At 39.8% G+C, this 15,744-nt stretch overlaps 2 protein-coding genes across 7 annotated transcripts in view; one reads left to right on the top strand and one right to left on the bottom strand.

The window, feature by feature from the left end:
• LOC115424071 (cAMP-dependent protein kinase type I-alpha regulatory subunit-like) overlaps positions 1–5,019 on the bottom strand; it is a 34,253-nt gene extending 29,234 nt beyond the window's left edge. The window contains exons 1-3 of one of the 4 annotated variants that reach the window (XM_030141172.1): positions 4,892–5,019; positions 3,268–3,498; positions 1,176–1,346 (exon numbers count right to left, since the gene is read on the bottom strand). In XM_030141172.1, the coding sequence (XP_029997032.1) occupies positions 1,176–1,346; positions 3,268–3,432 (336 nt within the window). In that variant the 5' untranslated portion in view covers positions 3,433–3,498; positions 4,892–5,019. Of the gene's footprint in view, positions 1–1,175; positions 1,347–3,267; positions 3,499–4,884 lie in introns of all 4 variants that reach the window. The other 3 variants (XM_030141174.1, XM_030141175.1, XM_030141173.1) reach the window with 3 other exon arrangements.
• A 218-nt stretch (positions 5,020–5,237) lies between these two features.
• The window catches only part of LOC115424072 (actin-related protein 2/3 complex subunit 1A-A), a 44,504-nt gene continuing 33,997 nt past the window's right edge, over positions 5,238–15,744 (top strand). For 2 of the 3 annotated variants that reach the window (XM_030141179.1, XM_030141177.1), the window contains exons 1-3: positions 5,238–5,356; positions 7,073–7,161; positions 7,909–8,013. In XM_030141179.1, the coding sequence (XP_029997039.1) occupies positions 7,098–7,161; positions 7,909–8,013 (169 nt within the window). In that variant the 5' untranslated portion in view covers positions 5,238–5,356; positions 7,073–7,097. The remainder of the gene's footprint in view (positions 5,357–7,072; positions 7,162–7,908; positions 8,014–15,744) is intronic. The other variant, XM_030141178.1, reaches the window with a different exon arrangement.

The raw sequence follows: 15,744 nt of genomic DNA, 5'->3' as shown, positions 1-15,744 counted from the left end.
CTCAGGATTTCAAGACCAACCTACACTTCCAGAACTCTGCTGTCATGGCTCTGCAGGAGGCCAGTGAGGCTTACCTGGTCGGTCTGTTCAATGACACCAACCTGTGGGCCATCCACGCCAAGAGGGTCCCATCATGCCCAAAGACATCCGGCTGGCTCGACGCATCAGCAGAGAGAGAGCTCAAACAGTCTGATATGTCTACAAAACGGAAGAACCTTTCCACAACATATATAAAAGTAATATGGGAAAAAGAAGCTGAAGTAATATGTGCAGATGAGTGGTCAAATATATGTAAAACTGCTCATGTCAGTGGAGGAAATATATATGGAAAAACATTGTACCTTTTTTGTTACACCTTATGTCAAAAGTAAACAGTGTAAGAATCTGAGCAAAGCTCATTGTTTGAGGAATTGTGGCTTTGTGCACTTTTACATTTTTTGGGACTGTTCTAAGTTTGTACCCTACTGGTCGCTGGCAATAAAGGAAATCAATAATATAATAGGAATGGACTTGCCATTTGATTTTATTGTGAATTACTTGGGTAACCTACCACCCGAGATGAGGAAATCTGACTGATATCTTTCGTTAATACTACTAGCAGGGGCAAAAAAAAAAGCCACAACTCAAAAATGGTTGTGTGAAGATCCCCCAACACTTCTGGACTGAACAACTGTTGTGAATGAAATTTATGACATGGAAAGGCTGACCTTCTCATTAAAACTCACTCCTGACAAATGTAAAAAACACTGGGAAAAATAGGATGTTTATATTCATCAAAGAAATCTTTGAACCTGTATAATCCCATACTTATGTATGCTTATTTTGACTTTTCTGCTTCATTTGTACTGACCCTGTCTGTATTTTATTTGTCTCAAGGTTGAACCAAGATGCTCTAACTATTGTGGTCTGTTTTTTTTTTGTTTGTTCTATATACTGTAAAATTTGTGTATATAAAAAAAATGTTCTGGAAGGTTCTTTGGGCTAAATTTTTTTTTCTTTTAGGGCTATGTTTTACATAGGGAAATTGTTTGGTTGCACTGTTCAGAAACTTGCACATTAGTCTCAAAGATCAGTGTAAAGAATCGAGATTGTGATGTTATTTTTTGAAAATCTTGACACGATATTTTTGCCATATCGCCCACCCCTAGTTGGGAATCAAACTTAGTGTCACTAACTTTTCTGACGTAGGAGGCAGCGTCTTCCTCAGTGTAAACCTCTGCACTGATAGCCCCTCTTCGGCTCCGACCCCTCACTACAGGGTTCACAGGTGGAGACACCTCATCCTCATGAGAGTCTAACCGTAGCGTACCAGACTTCTGCTGCAGCGTCAACTGCTGGGTCTCCTCCTGCAACACATACATTAAAACCACAATCAAGTCACCAAACTGAAGCTGGGATCATTTTTGGTCTCTAGTCAAAGCTGAAGAAATTAGATGGTTAGTTGCGGTTTTTAAATTAATAATAAAGCATGTACCAAAAGGAAAACAATGTAAAAGAGTAAATATCTAAAACAGATGCAGCATGACAAAAAGAAAAGAAAAAACAAACAAACAAAAAAAAACACCACTATGGCCTTCAATGCATCAAGGCAAAAACAAAGCCAGAACTGAAAGGACTTGAATCGATTAAAATAATTATCCATAGGGCTGGGTATCATGGCCAATTTCCTTAATCAATTTGATTTCGATTCATAAGGTTCTGAATCAATCACGATTTGATTCAATATCGATTCAATCTAGTATCAATTGATTCAGAATCAAAACCAAAATCTAATCACTTGTTCCTTGTGCCAGTATCAACATTTCCTGAAAATTTCATCAAAATCCTTCCATAACTTTTTGAGTTATCTTGCAAACAGACAGACAAACAAACACACACCCCCTCCCCCCGATCACCACCAAAATGTTATCATTTGTTCCTTGTGCCAGTATCAACATTTCCTGAAAATTTCATCCAAATCCGTCCATAGTTTTTTTAGTTATCTTGCTAACAAACAGACAAACAAACCCCAATGAAAACATAACCTCCGCTTTTCCTTGGCGGAGGTAATTAATAGCTGAAGCTCTAAACAACAGGGGTATCTATTGGCAAGAATCTGGTGATACAATACAAATTACAATACAAGGATATATTGCAATATATCACGATACTGTTAACAAGCCAATATTGTTTTTGTTTGTTTTGTTTCTTTTTTAAAAAAAAATAATAATTCGACCAAATATGCACAAATACTAAACCAGTTTTTATTTGATCAGAACAGGATCTGATACTATATCACAAAGCTTTCCTCTGTAAAAACTTATAGTGTAGAATTTGGATAAATAAAGTTTCAACACCCAGCTTTACAAGAACAAAAAACTAAACAAATACATAACAAAGAATAAATACATTTTACCTCTATCTTACCAATAGAAAGTGTCCGTAATCCCAGTTGAGCATCTATTTTTAGATTCCAGTAGATTTCCAACCAAGTAAGATAGAGCAATAATTCTTTTTGCATATAAAACTGGAGGAGTAATACTTGCATTTTACGCATTCGACATGTCTCAGAGTGCTGTTTCCTTCAACTGATGGGTTTGCAAATATTCAGCAAAAAGCACACAAAACAAAAACAGTCTAATCCAGACCACAGGTGGTTTATACAGTAGATCTGACCTGGTGTTCACAGCACTTCCCATGCTGGAATTTACTTATTTAACAATTTTTATCTTGTTTTATTGCAATTGTTAGCAGTTTATTTAGTTAGTTAGGATGGACTTTTTAGATACTTATAAAAATTTCAGCGAATTAAAATGCTCCAAATGGCACTACAACATGTAAAAATGTAAATATATGTTCTGATGGGCTTTCTATAAATTTATAAGGGGTTAAGACAGTGAAACATGATGTCAATTTATTAGATTAACTATGAATCCTTTAATTATGAATTAATTATTAATTATGAATCCTCATGACAAAAAAATGTATAGCAGAATAATGATAGCCATCACAATACAGAATATAGTCACAATAATCCTTTTATTGCACAACCCTAAGACAAACTTTACGTTTTAACATTTGAAAAACTTTTGGATGCCTCTAAAAGGATAAGAAACTACCATTACTACCGCAAAAGAAACCATGACACTTTTACCTAATTTATTATTGACTGTATGGAAGTTTTCAGTCAGTGGATGTAGTGTGGGGCCACTATAAATTCTGCAGAAGGCATAGAGCATTACTTCGAAAGATGGGATAAAGTTCAATCAGACTAGACTGAGAACTCACCTTCTCCAGTCTGTCAAAGTAGTCCCTGAGGAAGGCCATGGGCCGGTCAGGGCGGGATGTGCAAAGTTGAATGATGCAGTCTTTGAGCAGCTGCTGGATGTTGTGCTTCTGGACATACTGCTCACACTCTCTGAGACGCTGCTCTTCCTCACTGCATGATGCCATATTTTTCTTTTCTTTTTTTTTTGGACCTTTGTGAAGAAGAGAGGGAAGTGTGGTGGAGAGACGATCCTTTAGAGACAAATAGATTAAATTAATATGAGCATTTATTCACTTAAAATACAATACATATATGAACTGAGTGATACGTCCATTTAACAAGAGGTCATGACCACAGAGGAATACAGCGGAGACAGTGAGTCAAGGAAGGAAGACCCAGGAAAAGGCAAGCATGAGCAAGAAAGGGAGGGATTTTTGTATATCTCTGCAGATACATCACTTGCAACGTGGTCTGGATGCGTTTGTGAAACCAGATATGGACCTTAGAGGTGAATAAAGCCCCAAATACGGAAATGTCACACAAGTGGTTATATAAGAATCAAACACTTGACCAAACATGTCCAAGTGACGTCACTACATAACCCCCCTTCCAGGGTTTTTAAACCCTGGACCAAGATAAACACTTTTAGAAAAAATTATACTTAATGAATAGCTACTTTCTCAGTAATCTTTACTACAAATACTTGACCAAACATGTCCAAATGACGCCACTACATAAGTACACTGATGAACCAACCCAACAACTCTTTTGCCACAAATATTTGTTTACGTCAGTATCAGAAAATGTTATGGCTTATTTATTTCAACATAATGCTAGTAACATAGGTAGGAGGAGTTTGGTTTTGTTAGGGGCTGATGGTATGCATACTTTTACAAAGGGACAAGTTAACAAAAATGTAGGAGGAATGTCAACAATCCTCATGACTTAATAAAATAGTTGTAGCCCAAAGCGATCGTCACTTATTGCTGACATAAGAATGACTTTGTCAACATGATCTCTCATTCATCTGCGATCTAGTATCTATCTTATGTGATTATTTAAACCCAGACAATTCTTGAAAACAATGAATAACGATTGTAACAGGGCTAGTAGATAACGCTATAAATATGTCTAGTACCGTTTTCAAAAATTTATGCGCAAAGTACCTAGTAACTTAGGCCCCGTTAATAAGCAATGCGAATGGTAGCTTGTACCAAAATAATTTGAAGCAGCAGTAGTAGTTACCTCTGGAGAAACTTTTAGCTAAAAAGTGTCTCAAATGCTCCTGGTGTTTACAGCAGGCCAACACTACCTAGCACTCAGAAGTTACCGTAATGAGTTCGTTTTCCTCGTTACGTTGTTGCGTATAACAACTCCCAAGTTATATTGGCTGTCACAATATTACAGCTAAAAGCTCTACGGCTGTAAAAGATAAGTTAGCGATAATAAATCAATGAAAATTCCATGTTTTAATAAAGAACAAAAAGACTACTCAACAACTAAATTAGCTCAGCATGCTAAGTGTTAGCTACGTAATTATTAAAATAAGATGAAATGTACTCGCTGCACACAGAAATAAGAGAAGAAATGCGTTGAAATGTGTGTGACAGCTAAATATGCGAACGACAAACAATACAAACGTACCAAAAGTTAACTAAATGACGCTTTCCTTTTACTTGTTCTTGTTTCTCTTCACAGAGCACACTATTTCCGGGGCACGTCCCTCACAATAAAAGCTTTAATTCCAAAATAAAATGGGTCAACTGAAGAAAATAGGCCTAACACTAACATTACCCTAAATCCTTCTTCATAATCTTACACAAAGAACCTGAACTTAAACAAGAAATGAAGATATATTAAGCGAAATAACTTTCAATATTTCTTCATCATTCCAAGCTTGCTTAAGATGACGCTTTGTTACTTCTTCCTTTTCAAATGCTTTATGCAGACACACCCACTCTTCTTCCACTCCCCTCAGTAATATCACAGCCACTTCTACCACAGGTCAGGCTGCACAGCTTCATTCGTGTCGACTGCTCAGAGTCCGCGAATACAAGTCCGCACCTCCCACCACCGACTCAGTCTGACCACACACACTCCACTCCACAGGTAAGTCAGGACATGAACTCATATTGTATTTAGCAAATGTGATCAACTTGATCAGTTTGTGACTGCTTGGTAAACCTGCTTAAGATTGTGGTTTTGGTCCATACATTTAAGGAATTTGTTTCCCATTCCGTCTGAGGATGTTTCATGGGAATTTCTATTTTATTTTATTAGTTTGACAATTTAGACAGTTTAGAAACAAACTCAAGTAATGTTTGATATACACTTCATACACTGGAGTAATGCACTATATTTTATAGATTCAAGATTTTCCACAAAATTCACTTGCAAACACCTCCATTTTCAGACAATATTAGTTGTTTCCTGGATTCAAGTTCAGCTTTACAGTCAGATGGTATAGAAAACTACAGCCATAGCAGATAAAGCATGTTTGTATAGTGAGCACCACACCTGATAAGGGTACTATTTCAGTGGCCTTACTCAATTCCAGGAGCAATAAGACAGGTAATATCACAATGCTTACAGACTGTGTGGAATTTAACATCTTAGTAGTCACAGCAATTTGGATTTATATGAGAATGGAACAATTTAACATTCAGTTGATTTTTTGAGGATAACCAATCCCCCCTTGCCTTTTAACTTCCATCCTTTTCATGATGCCCTGATCCTGAGCAAAAGGCCATGGAACCCAAACTGAAAGTTCCATCAAGTATTATGTAGGGTTAGAGTTAGTATTAGGTTTATAACAGAACAAGTGTAGAGTTATTTTCATAACAAAAGAATGGTCAGGTTAGGGTTAGGTTAGTCTTTTGAACTAATGTTAGTATGTTAAGGGAGGCTATGAAGACATTTTGGACAGTCCTCACAATTTAACCCAAATAGATCCAGTGCTACTTTTGTGGCAGTTCCCAAATGAATTTTTCTCTCTATTTAACCTTTCTTAAGTGATTACCATTTTTTATATTATCCTCTGTATTTTGCATTTTTCAGCGAGAATCTGGTATTTTCCAATATTTAATTTACTGATCATGTAGATGTCCAGAAAAGCTCAGATTAAGGTTAAGGGTTATTCACACAGAGTGAAACTGAAGAAAAAGTGACTTTTTCAGCAAATATATCAATAGCTGAGAATAAAAATAAGCATCTCCATCTATTGTCATTTGTCAAACTCCATGGGTTTTACTAGTGAATCAATGTTGTAGAAGATGACAGTGTTTCCATGTTCACTACAGAGCATCTGAATGTCCAAATGGGTCATATCTGATGACCACGAAAAGACAACAAACTGTATTCTGTAACTGTATGTTATCTCAGTTTCTTTCATCTATATTCATAGACTGAGTAGATCAACTAGTATTAAACATTTTAGATCTGTAGATGTTTTTGGTTGCCATGGACTGTTTGGATCTTTGAGGGTTCAGTGGCTTGAGGGTTAACAATTGGTTCTAGGGTTAAGGTTAAGTTTGAACTCTATTAAATGAAGAAAACAAACTACCAGATGTTGAAAGGGAACCTTTTACCCTTAACCTTAAATGTGTCACCAGTGAGGTAGTGGAGGTAAGCCAGAGGTTAGATATTCTTTACGATACTTATATTAAGATGGCTGCCATAAGAAGTAGAAAATATGAGTATGAAAATATATTACCACCATAATGTCTTCAATGTTTTGCCTAAAATTCCTGTTTCTTTTGTCTTCATGTTGTTGATGTTTTGTTCGGACTTGCACCTTCACACCTACATATCTTCTGCACATTCCAGCAGCTTCTCCTGCTTCTGTTCCAACATGTCTTTCTACAATTTTGGCCTGGAGCCAATCTCCTGCCACGCCTGGAACCAAGACAGGACACGTAGGTGAACCAGCATGCATACTGTACCTGCCTCTGTATTTCCTCGTAGAACTGCATACAGTATCTGTGTGCAGACATACATTCATGTGCATGAGCATTGATGTCAGCCTAGAGGTTCAATACTGCACTTCTAATGCAGATACTGCACTTCTAATGCAGCCTTCTAATGCAGCCTGCAGATACATTTTCTCCCATCTATACTTGCATTAATGTTGACTGGAAAACCTCAGGGAATCTGATTATCGATACAGGAAATGTACTAAAAGGCCTTCACTCTATGGCTCTCTCTGTTGGTGTTTGTGCATATGGCGTCACAGTTCCTGTATCATTGTACTCTAACCTACACCTACGTCTGTCACATCCATTGTATAATGATCATAGTATGAACATTCAATATAATAATAATTATTTTACACAACTGTCATAATCATCACCATTCACATTTGAAAACACTTAAACTAGCATAAATATGTTTTCTCATTATTTTCACATATTTTTCCTCTGGCATCATCTTGTCTGATTTTGTACTTTGTTCAAATATTGCATTTATATATCTTAACTCATAAAGACCCAGACATTCAGACATTCATCTACATTTAACCATTACATTTTGCATTTTTTATTTAGCAACAAATTTGTATTTTTCTGTATTAAATTTACTGATTATGTAGATGTTCATAGAAGCTCAGAGTAAATGTAAAGGTTACAACAATTTGCATTACTTTTTTTTTTTCTTTTTTTTTACAGAGATTGCAATGAGTCCCAACAATAATGTGGTAAACATCTACGAGAAAAAAGGCAAAGAATGGGTCAAGATCCATGAGCTGACTGAGCACAGCGGACGAATAACAGGTACCAGAGCTTCAAAACTACAGTCACTGAAGGATTTGAATCTCTAAAAAAAAGTAAGATAAGACAAGATAAGGTAAGATATACTTTATTGATCCCCCAAGGGGGAAATTCAAGTGTGTACAGCAGCACAAGACAATATGCATCAAATACAATAAAAAACAAAAGAAGTAAAGAAAAAAAAATACATACAAATTTGTTAAAGTGACTAAAAATGGCAAAAAATAGCAATAATAATGATAAAATAGCAAGTGTGCAGTGGGTGATTTTTGTAAGTGTGCGAGTGACATTGACAGAAGCAAAAAGACTGCTTAGAGCAGGATGTAGTTCAAGCCAAGGTGCTGTTGTACAGTCTGATGGCAGTTGGAATAAAGGAGCGTCTGAAACGTTCCACCCTGCACCTTGGATGGGACAATCCGCTGGCTGAATGAGTTGCCCATCAGCCACAGCTCATCATGCAGAGGGTGAAAAGGATTGTCCTGGATTGCACAGATTTTGCCCTTCACTCTCCTCTCAGCCACTGTATCCAGACTGTCCAGATCCAGTCCCACCACAGAACGGGCTTTCCTCACAAGCTTGTTGAGCCTGTTGCCCTCACCAATCCTAATGCCACTCCACTAGCACTCTACAGCAGAGAATAGTGCACTAGCCACCATGGACTAGTAGAAGGTTTTGAGGAGCCTGCTGCAGATACCAAATCACCTCAGTCATTTCAGTGTTGAAAGCACTGAAAAAGTAAAAGAATTTGATTCTCACAGTGCTACCAGCACTCTCCAGATGTAACAGAGCCTTGTGAGTGAGGAAGATGATGGTGTCTTCCAGTCCGATTTGCTGCCAGTACTCGAACTGCAGGGGGTCCAGGAAAGGAGAGAGCAGTGGCTTCAGGCAGTGGCCTCACGTCACATGACTTCATGACATGTGACATGACCGCCACCAGCCTGTAGTCTTTGAGAGTGCTGGGACATCCTTTCTTTGGAACTGGGAAAAGCACACACCCTGAGGACCCTGATGATCTTTGGGCTGATGTTGTCCGGGCTGCTGGCTTTGCTCCTCCTCAGTCTGGAGAGCTCCCTCTGTACCTGGAAATTGTAATCTAATCTAATCTAATCTAATCTAATCTAATGATGGATGTTCTGTGCAGATTTGAATTTAAAAAAAGGTGATTTGGATGTTTCAATGGGAATGCTTTATGAACTAATAACATGCATATCTATTGTAATTAAAGTAAAGTAGCATTACAATTAAACCGTGGTGGCTGCTCGTCTTTCAGAGAGGGGAAGCTCATTGTCGGCTGACATAAAAAAAAAAAAGTGAAGTTATTTGAACATAAATTTGGCCCTCCGTTCCTTTTTTAAAAAATGGTCAGTGACCTTATCGTACCAAGTAAACAAGAAAACGCTGAAATTATGTTAAATTGAGACAAGGAAGTACAATGAGTGTGTTTTATTTACAGTGCAAGAAATGAACAAGTAATTTCGTTGTGGTTTCTCTCTTGATTTCACAAGCAGAATGCATGACGGTATTAAACTGAACTCTGTCAAGTGAAGGAGTGGATCTCAAAGTTGCTGCCAATCAAACAGGATTCAGCCTTTTGACTGATCCTCCAATCAGCACGTGGAATCCTGGCGTCCAGCCCAGCTGAGCTCTGCCCACAGCTCCATTTACCCCCAGAGACCCTGGGCGTCCGGGGGTGGGACAACATCGTGGCATTTATCCAATTACCATCCAGTTTTGAGGCAATGAAAAAAACACGTTCCACTCAGTCCCATAGAAGTGCATGGATGCCAGGCATCTACAGGCAAATGCATTGACTATAGATCGAATGAGAAAACAGTGCAACGGGAATGTATGAGAAGTTAACAACATCAACTAGCATTGATGGAAAATGATTGAAAGCATTAAACATGGCCCATTCTTCCCAACCCCTCATACTCCCACCCCTGGTCCTACATGATATATTTTCTTTGTCCATAGCGCAATAGTGATAACAACAACAATAATATTACTGTTATGTATGTATCTTGATATTACCACCATAATCACAATGACATGAATAGAATTAAAAATAACAAAATATTCGTAAAACAAAAAAGGTAAAAATTTAAGCTAAAGAAAAAAAAAAACAAATTAAATTAATAGTAGACAAATCTGCTTATTCACAATTCCATCCTATGTGCAAAATATGGATGTGTGGTGTTATTAATATTATTAGGGAGTACACAAGTATATATAGCGCACCAAAAAACATGTGTATGGGCAAACTGCACTAAAAGCATTTTTGTAGTTTGGAGTGTTTTTAAGTTTTTTTTAAGTATTTAACCCACACTACTTGAAATTTTGATGGCTGACCCCTCAAATTGTATTTAATCTTCTCTAAATTTAGAAAAAGCATGAGGTCGCTAAGCCATGAGGATGGTTTTGGTGTGATTGTTGATTTCCACCCAAAGAGTATGTGTCTTCTAGTTAGTAAGAGGTTGAGAGGGCAATAATGTCCATTTCATCTGTTTTGCATAATTTATGGTTAAGAGAGATTCCAAAAATGGCTAATCCAGCAGATGGTGTTAATGCAGTTTCCAAAGCTTGAGACAGGTGATTAAACATATTTGTCCAGTAGTTTTTCAAGTGCAGACAAGACCAGAGAATGTGTGTCATGTTTAGCAGGTGACATCTGGCATCTGTTGCATGTATCTGTGACATTTGAGTACATCTTTGAAAGTCTGGAATTGGTACAATAAGATGGACAATCTTAAATTGTATTAAGTTAAGTTTACAGCATGAAGAGCTGATGTTTGCCTGGGATAGTGCGTCCTTCCAATCATCCTCGAGTTAGGATTAAATCCAATTCTTCTTCCCATTGTTGTTTAATTTTTCCCAGACATTTGTGTTTGAGATCTGACATTAGACAATATATTTTAGACAATAGGCTTTTTTGGGTTAAAGGTAAATCAAGTAGTTTGTCTACAATTGTGTTAGGAGGAATGATACGGAGGGATATCCTGTGTGATTTAATTAAGTTTTGTATTTGAAAATACTGAAAGATCTGATTTTGGATGGGAGAAATTTTTACAAAGCTCATCCAAGCTTGCAAAGACATCATTAAAGGTGCGGGAGACTTTCGTGACCAATTTTCCATCAAATCTGTAAAACCTCAGTCATAGCTTAAGTATCACAAATCTGTAAGTCCTTCTGTGATTACTCACCTGAATCGCTTGCATTACGGTGAACAATTTCAAAGTGCCATCCACCGTAAACAAAACGTGTGTTTAGAAACAGAGCTGGGAGGTAACTTGGGTATTTTTGGAATTTAGTCACAACATGCATTGTGGGAAAGGGAGGTTCATGCAGCCACCTGCAGCGGCAGCGCGACCATATGATATTATAGCGACAGCGTGGCAGACAAGCCACCGGTGAACTGAGAAGAGAGGACAAACCTCACCTTCAACCGGTTCGAACCACTATTCCATTGTTTTGTTGACCTAAGAATCAACTATTATGGCTGTATGTGTGGACTGCAAACTGGCCTACTCACAGTTGAAGAATGATATTTCTCGGCTGGAATCGGAGCTCTGGAAAAGAGATGAGATGATCGAAGAGTTCGCTTCCGTAGCCGCTGCTCAGTCAAAGCATATCTCACATATGCAGGCATCCACCCTGGCTGCTTCAACAGCCCGATTACCCTCCTTCTTGGTGTCCCAGATGGTGTCGGACTCTGCGACTACTCTCCCCTGGCTGTCCTCGATGAATGCTGGGGCCTTACTGGCATGCCTGGAGGGTCCGGCGGCAGAGGAGAATCAGTCCACCGGGCCTGAATCATATGCAGGGGCAATGAGCACCATCGCCGCTGCATGGGACCAGGCCACTACAACACTGCCGCTGACCACCCCAACGCCACCAATAGATCTGTGGGCTCAGGCCGGAGCCAGGCTGAAGGCTCCGCTTCACAGCTCCACACCGAACCGGGATGACCCATGGCCTCGGCCGTCCTGGACGGAAGTGGTGTGCCGCGGCCAAAAGAGGGATTCAGGCGGAAAGTCACTTTTCCCACCCCTTGGTCTCTCCAACCGCTATGCTATCCTGCGGGATGCTGCTCCGATCCATCCCGACGAGGCCCCTCCATCCCTGATTCTTTCCAGCTTGGATCCATCAAAGCCAGCGGCTCCTCCTGGCGCTGTCGGCACCTCACTGCCTTCTGCCACCAGGCTCCCTTCATCCCGCTTCTCCACCTGCCGCTGCCAAGCCTTCTCCACTTTCAGCGGTGGCTCCTCCACCTGCAGCCCCATCTGTGGCCTTGAGGCCCCGCCCGCTCTCTCCACCCGGGACCATCGTCAATCCTGCAGCCAGTGCTGGTCGGACTGCTCACTGATCCTCTACGGGCAGGGACCGCCGCAGGCTGCTGAAGGAGGCTGTCCTGAGGCATTCAGGGGAGCATCGCCAAGCCTCCGCTTCTGCGCACACCTGTCTGCCTATTCAGACCGGTCCAGACCCAGCGACAGCGGAGGGAATTGATCCCCCTCTGTCCACTTTGGTCAGTCCGCCTCCACCGGCATCTTCATCTCCACGACCCCTTTTCCCCCCAGACACATTAATTATCAGTGACTCCATAACCAGGAACATCCGCTTCTTTAATGCCGTCACCCACTGTCTTCCCGGTGCCACCGTCCTCGTTGTCCTGGACAAACTCCTCTCCCTTTTGCCTTCACTGCCCAGTTCTATTCACAGAGTTGTAGTGCATAAGGGGACAAACAACACAACCCGCCAGGAGTCGAAGTGTACCAAAAACAATTTTAACCTCCTCTTTGATGTTTTAAAGGACTGTGGAAAGACTGTTTTTATTTCTGGGCCAATATCAACTTTTGGTCGCGGAGCTGGTCATTTTAGCAGACTTCTTAGCCTTCACACCTGCCTCCGGACCGCCAGCAGGAAGCACAACTTTTTAGCAGGGATGGTATCCATCCAAACAGACAAGGTACTCGAATGGTGACAAATAACCTGCAGTACACTTTGCAGCACCCACAGGACTGACTATTTACACAGGAAACCCCACCACCCTCCTTTCCTCCCTCAGTAACTATTCCACCCCCTGGCCCCTGTCACAGCTCCTCCCACCGACCCCTCCCATTATCACACTCCCTCCAAACAGAAATTCTTAAATCAACACCATCGCCATCCCTCACCTCTGCACCCCTCCCAGGACTCACGCACACTATATCACTTCCATCCACTATACCCACCATCATCTCACATCAAAAACAAACCACACGTCCACCATCATATCCTTCTGCTGCCAACCCAAAGAACCTGATTTTAGTACCTCGGCAACACATGTTAGCATCCACACCATCTTTTGCTCCTGTACATTTTGGCCTTTTAAATATTAGATCTCTTAACAACAAATCCTTTTTATGTCATGATTTTATTACTTCTAATAAATTAGACTGTTTTATAATCACTGAGACCTGGCTTTCTGAGGGTGACTGCAGCACCCTCATTGAAGCAACCCCCCCTAATTTTGCTTTCCTTCATCAACCCCATCTGACGGGCAGGGCAGGGGGCGTTGCTGTTATTTTCAGAAAGGCTTTTAAATGCTCCCCCATCTCACAGAGTAATTTTACCTCATTTGAACATCTTGATTTTACAATTGATTTTAAACACCCAGTTCTAATTTTAATTATCTACAGACCACCCAGGCCAAACAATGTTTTTATCCAAGAGTTTGCTGAGTTACTATCTGGTTTTATTTCAAGGTTCGATATGATTCTTATTTTAGGTGATTTTAACATACATGTGTGCTGCCCTGCTCAGCCTCTTGTCTCTGATTTTATGGATACACTGGAATCTTTTAATCTTACACAGATTATACAAGCACCCACACACTCAAAAGGTCACACACTTGACCTTGTAGTTCATCTCGGTCTCAATCCTGACAACCTCGATCTTAAGGATATCTGTGTGTCGGACCACAAAGCAATTTTATTTAATGTCATCTTATCCAAACCACCTTTTAACCACAATACACCCCTTCGTTGTCATGCTTTTAACTCCATGTCTGCCAGTCAGTTTTCTGAACTTTTTAATACTACTTTTTTTAACTGCTTTTAATCCCAGTTTTGACATAGAGGAGCTGGTATCCCATTTTAACCAAACCTGCCAGACTGTTCTGGACTCTGTTGTGCCATTCAGAATTAAGAAGTCCCAGAGTCCACCACAGCCCTGGCTAAATGAGTCCACTGCTGAACTGAAAAGAGACTGTAGGAGGAAAGAAAGAAAATGGAAGACAACAGGCCTACATGTCTTTTTAGAAATCTGAAAAATTGCCACAAAAAATATCAAAAAGCAGTTAAGGAAGCTTGAGCGCATTTTTACTCAAACTTCATTTTAGCAAATCATTCTAACCCCAGGATTTTATTTAAGGTCATAGATTCCATCACTACCCCTTCCCCCTATCATTTTATGGATGCCTAACAAGACATGTGTGAGGAGTTTTTAAAATTCTTTTTGAATAAAATTAAGGACGTAAGTCAACGAATCACCCCCCCCAGAGCACGTTTTAGACACAGGTAGGGAAATTTTTAGCTATTTTAAAAATTTTGAACCGGTTTCACTGACGTTTTTAACTGAAATAATTTTACATATGAAATCAGCTACGTGCAGCCTTGATGCCATTCCCACTAAATTTCTTAAAGAGGTTTTAGACACAGTTGGACCCAGTATTTTAGCAATTATTAACAACTCCTTAATTCAAGGCAGCATCCCCTCTTCTTTTAAACATGCTGTGGTCCAACCCCTTTTAAAGAAACTGGACCTGGATCCCTCTGTTCTCAATAATTTTAGACCTATTTCTAAACTTTTGTTTTTATCCAAACTTTTAGAGAAAGTGGTTTCAATCCAGCTTTTAGCTTTTATGTCCCATAACAACCTCTTTGAGCAATTTTAGTCTGATTTAGACCTTTACATAGCACAGAAACAGCCCTCCTCAAGGTCACCAATGATCTTCTTTCAGCAGCTGACAGAGGAGAGAGTGCTATTTTAATTATTTTAGATCTCAGTGCCACCTTTGACACTGTAGATCATGATATTTTAATTGAACGTCTTAGAACCTGGGTCGGCATCAGGGACACTGCTCTTAGCTGGTTTTATTCTTATCTTTTAGATAGAACCTTTGCGGTCACCATAGGCAACCACACATCTACCAAAACCCAGATTGCCTGTGGTGTACCGCAGGGTTCAGTTTTAGGTCCGATTTTATTTTCATTATTTTCTTATTTTTATTTTTTATGTGCTCCCACTTGGCGAGCTTTTAAGCGTCACAACATTTCCTTTCATTGCTACGCGGATGACACACAGATATACCTGCCCCTGAGACCGGATGACCCAAGAAGCCTAGCTGCTGTGTCTGACTGCCTTAATGATGTAAACCGTTGGATGGCCCAGAACTTCTTGCAATTAAACTACTCTAAATCAGAAGTCATACTGTTCGGTCCACCAAACTCCACCACTGCCATAAAAAACTGCCTCGGTCCTCTGTCCTCAAATATTACACCAACTGCCAGAAATCTTGGAGTAATATTTGATTCAGACCTCACATTCCAACCTCACATCAATAAAGTTATCCAGTCCTGTTTCTTACATCTGTGAACCATTTCAAAAATCAAACCAATAGTCCCACACTCCGACCTGGAAACAGTTATACATTCATTCATATTCACAAGACTCAACTACTGTAACTCACTTCTG

The sequence above is a fragment of the Sphaeramia orbicularis genome, chromosome 8 (assembly GCF_902148855.1).
Source record: "Sphaeramia orbicularis chromosome 8, fSphaOr1.1, whole genome shotgun sequence".
Lineage (NCBI taxonomy): Eukaryota > Metazoa > Chordata > Actinopteri > Kurtiformes > Apogonidae > Sphaeramia > Sphaeramia orbicularis.
The sequence above is the reverse complement of the archived record's forward strand: the minus strand, read 5'-3'. Positions and strand labels throughout refer to the sequence as shown.